This window comes from Bison bison, unplaced genomic scaffold, assembly GCF_000754665.1.
Source record: "Bison bison bison isolate TAMUID 2011002044 unplaced genomic scaffold, Bison_UMD1.0 scf7180017864379, whole genome shotgun sequence".
NCBI classification, from domain to species: domain Eukaryota; kingdom Metazoa; phylum Chordata; class Mammalia; order Artiodactyla; family Bovidae; genus Bison; species Bison bison.
In genome coordinates this window covers 3320748-3324180 of record NW_011494951.1, presented here as the reverse complement: position 1 = coordinate 3324180, position 3433 = coordinate 3320748, and the positions used below count along the sequence as shown (strand labels likewise).

The window sequence follows — 3433 nt, the reverse complement described above, 5'->3', positions numbered from 1 at the left end:
GGAGGGTACGGCAGGAAGGGGGCCTGGGCTCTCACGGGCAGCACCGAGCCGCAGCTGCTGACACACAGCAGGAAGTCTGTGGGGCCGGGAGAGAAAGAGCCACTGGCTTCCGGCGGAGGCTCTGCTTCCCAGGGGCTCGCCGGCCCACCCAGAGCTCACCTGTGCTGTAGCCTGGAGGCACGGTCAGGTCCTGCCGGTATTTTTCCTCCCCCAGCAGCTGGCGCAGCCCCTCTGCTACTATGTCCTTGTGACTGAGGGAAGAGGAGCCCGGCTCAGAAGGCCCCCCAGGGCATTCTTTTTAGCTTGGTCCCACTTCCTTCGACACCCAGGCTGGGAAATGGCCTTTGCGGCTTAGCTTTCTGGTGACCCAGAGTGCAGCAGCATAGACAGCTCAGCGTCCCCCAGGCCTGTCTACCTGGGTGCTCCTTGCCAGCCAACCCCTTCCCTCCCCCTTCCCTCCCCCAGCTGCCCACCCACCTGTACTTGCAGCGGGCGCGGTCAGTGATGAGTGGCTGGGGGAAGATGGGCACTTGCTGCCTTCGGGGAAGGCGGGCGCCCCGATATCCTGGGAGCTCCAGCTCCACTGCCGTGTCTAGCAGGGAGAGGTAGCGCCGCACGATCAGGGCATGAGGGGTGCCTGTGGGGAAAGCAGAACGAGGCTTACTGGGGTGCAGACCCTCACTCCTGCTTTCCCCAGCCCCCCGGCCCTCCAGGATACAGCCAGCCCCCCAAGTCTGCGCACCACTGATGTGGTTGATGAAACCAGGGGAAAAGACAAAGTGCAGGGCTTGGAAGGGCAGGCACTGCAGCTGACACAGTGACATCAGTATGTTGACAGTTGCCAGGGGGGCCACCCCTGCTTCCCGAGCCAGGATCCTCTCAAGGCAGGGCATAAACTGCTGCTCCAGAGGCACGTAGTTCAGCCGCCCAAAGGGCAGGACCAACTTCTGTACCACCTGTGGGTCAAAGAGCAGCCCATCACCCAGGGGGAAGGTTCTCCTGTCTTCTTTACAAGCTGAACCTCAGGGAGACTTGGCCTGCAAGCTGATGACATCAGTCACTGGAAAGGCAGGACAGTCCCTCTACAGCACAGATGCTCAATAGCATAAGCACTGCTCAAGCCCCATGTGGTCAATCTCCAGACAGGCAGACATTGCTGTGGGTTCTGGCCCTGAAGACTTGGTGGAGTGGGATCGACTAAGCTAAGGCAGTGGCTAAGGATGTTTGGACAAGTGCAGAGAACCAGGTGTCCCTGGTGGGGAGTTGGACAAGCCAGTGCGGGTGTGAGCCAAGGTGGTACCCCAGGGGAGAGGCCAGAGAGCCTAGGTAGGTGGTCTGCTGCAGGAAGCAGCAGCCAATCAAGTGGACAAGGTGGGGGTGGGGGGGCTAGGCCTGCTGGAGTGTCTGAGGACCACTAGGAGAGGAGCTTGGGAAGGTGAGAGGCAATCCCACCTTGCTATTGAGCTGGGCTTCCTGAACCACCAGGAAGTGGGCAATGGCTTCCAGGAGCTGGGGCTCCCTCAACCGGTGGCGGGCCAAGTGCTGGGCCAGGAGCACCATCACGTGGGGAGTCAGTTCCTCGGGCCTGGCCTCTGTGAAGAACAGCTTATCACACTGGACCCTCAGGCCAGACCCGGGGCGAGATTCCAGCAGATACTGCTTGCCTCCATCCCCGCCCCCATCTCCTGTCCCCGCCTCTGGCACCTGCCAGGCTGCGGATGAGGTGCTGCTGAGGACGCCGCTGGAAACGGGGACAACTTAGAGCTGCTTCCAACCTTTGCCCACCTCGAAGGATAGACGGCAGAGGGGGCGGTGGCTTCAGAGGGAGGCGGAACCTTCGCTCCTGCTCCAGGGCGCACATCAGGGGCCCATCTGATGGGAAGCCTGAGAGGCAGAGGGTCAAAGGAGGCAGGGAAGGAGCTGCTCTGCTCTGCTGCAATCCTGCCGTTTTAGTTAGTGAATCCTCAGTCCTTCTCATCTCTGTTTTCTGGGCTGGAAGTTCTGCTACAGAGCACGTGGAAACACCAGAGAAATGGGAACTACCACGTGAATAAAGGTATCACAACCATCTGTGGGGAAGGCCGTATAAAAAGAAGGCGGTTTAAGATCTCATCTCTTGCCAATGGTGATAAATTGCAGTGGCTCCCTAGAGCACTGTATTAGAAGAGACCTGGTGGCCCAGTGGTAAAGAATCCGCCTGGCAGTGCACAGGTTTGATCCCTGGGTCCGGAAGATCCCCTAGAGAAGGAAATGGCAACCCACTCCAGTATTCTTGCCTGGAGAATCCCATGGACAGAGGACCTGGCGGGCTATGGTTCATGGGATTGCAGAAGAGCCAGACGTGACTTAGCGACTAAACAACAATAAAAAAGGGGTGGCACCCTAACCTAAGCTGCGACTCGTGCTGCTTGACTCGTGATGGCTGTCATGGATACTGCAGAGCAGCAGCAAGTGTGGCATCACTCAGCAAGTGTGCCGTTCCTGGCAAAGCTTGAGGTGGGGTATGTCAATGATCTCAGGTGGGTCTGCTACGGTTTCTCTATCTTTCCATTAACACCCACCCACCCACAGACACCGTCCTCACCCAGTAAGGCTGCAAGGTGCAGACACACGTGGATGGTGTGAATGTCAAAGGAGGGGCAGTTTCGGATGATGAGCTGACTCAAGTCCTGCAGCGTGGCCTGCTCCACAGGAGGGGGCTGCGGCAGAGACCCCAAGAGCTGGCTCAGACGACGAAGCGCCACAGGGTAGTGGTGGGCACGCACTTTGGTGGGGTTCTGCCCCAGCCAGCGCAGCAGCTCCCCAGGGCTCCTCGCCTGTTCCAGAAGCCGCTGCAACCCCTGCACAGGGCCTGCATGGGGGCCTCCTCCAGGAGGCCAGTGGTCTCCCCATTTGCTGGGTCCCAGACAGCAGGGCTGTACTGGTGGGAGCAGCAGCAAGCCAGAGAGACGAGCACTGGAGGCCTGGGCAGAGAGCAGGACTCGAAGCATGGAGTTGGGTGCTGGAGACCCTGAGGGGTGGCCCAAAAAAGGGAGTGAGGTATTCTCCAGAGGGGAGAAAGACCAACTCTCTATTCCTCACCTCGCTCCCCATTCAGAGGAGTCTGGGGTCAGAACAACCCGGACTCTCTTCACCCTTGTGACTGCTCTGGTCCTCTTCCCCAACCCGCCCCTCTCTGACTCCTTCCAACCTTTGCGAGAGCAATGGGAATCCTTCAGAGTTCTCACGGAGTAATTTTTATAGAGCAATTCCACATGCACCATCTCCTCCGATCCTCCTCTGACACGCCCGTGAGAAGGCAGGCAGAGGCTGGTACTATCTCGATTTCACAGGTGGAGAGACCAAGGCCCAGGGAGGCGAGGGGGTTAAGGCAAGCCCCGAGGTCCCGAATCTGGTTAGTGGTCGCGCCCAGCCTGGAGCCCAGCTCGCCCCA

General features: G+C 59.4%; 1 protein-coding gene across 1 annotated transcript in view; it reads right to left on the bottom strand.

Moving 5' to 3' along the window:
• FASTK (Fas-activated serine/threonine kinase) overlaps positions 1 to 3427 on the bottom strand; it is a 4064-nt gene extending 637 nt beyond the window's left edge. Inside the window, 8 exon segments of the mRNA XM_010857245.1 lie at positions 1 to 76; positions 160 to 251; positions 478 to 637; positions 743 to 956; positions 1453 to 1592; positions 1705 to 1884; positions 2585 to 3010; positions 3191 to 3427. The exon segment at positions 1 to 76 is cut by the window's left edge and continues 8 nt beyond it. Coding sequence (XP_010855547.1) covers positions 1 to 76; positions 160 to 251; positions 478 to 637; positions 743 to 956; positions 1453 to 1592; positions 1705 to 1884; positions 2585 to 3010; positions 3191 to 3263 — 1361 coding nt within the window. The 5' untranslated portion in view covers positions 3264 to 3427.
• Between the last annotated feature and the right edge of the window lie 6 nt (positions 3428 to 3433).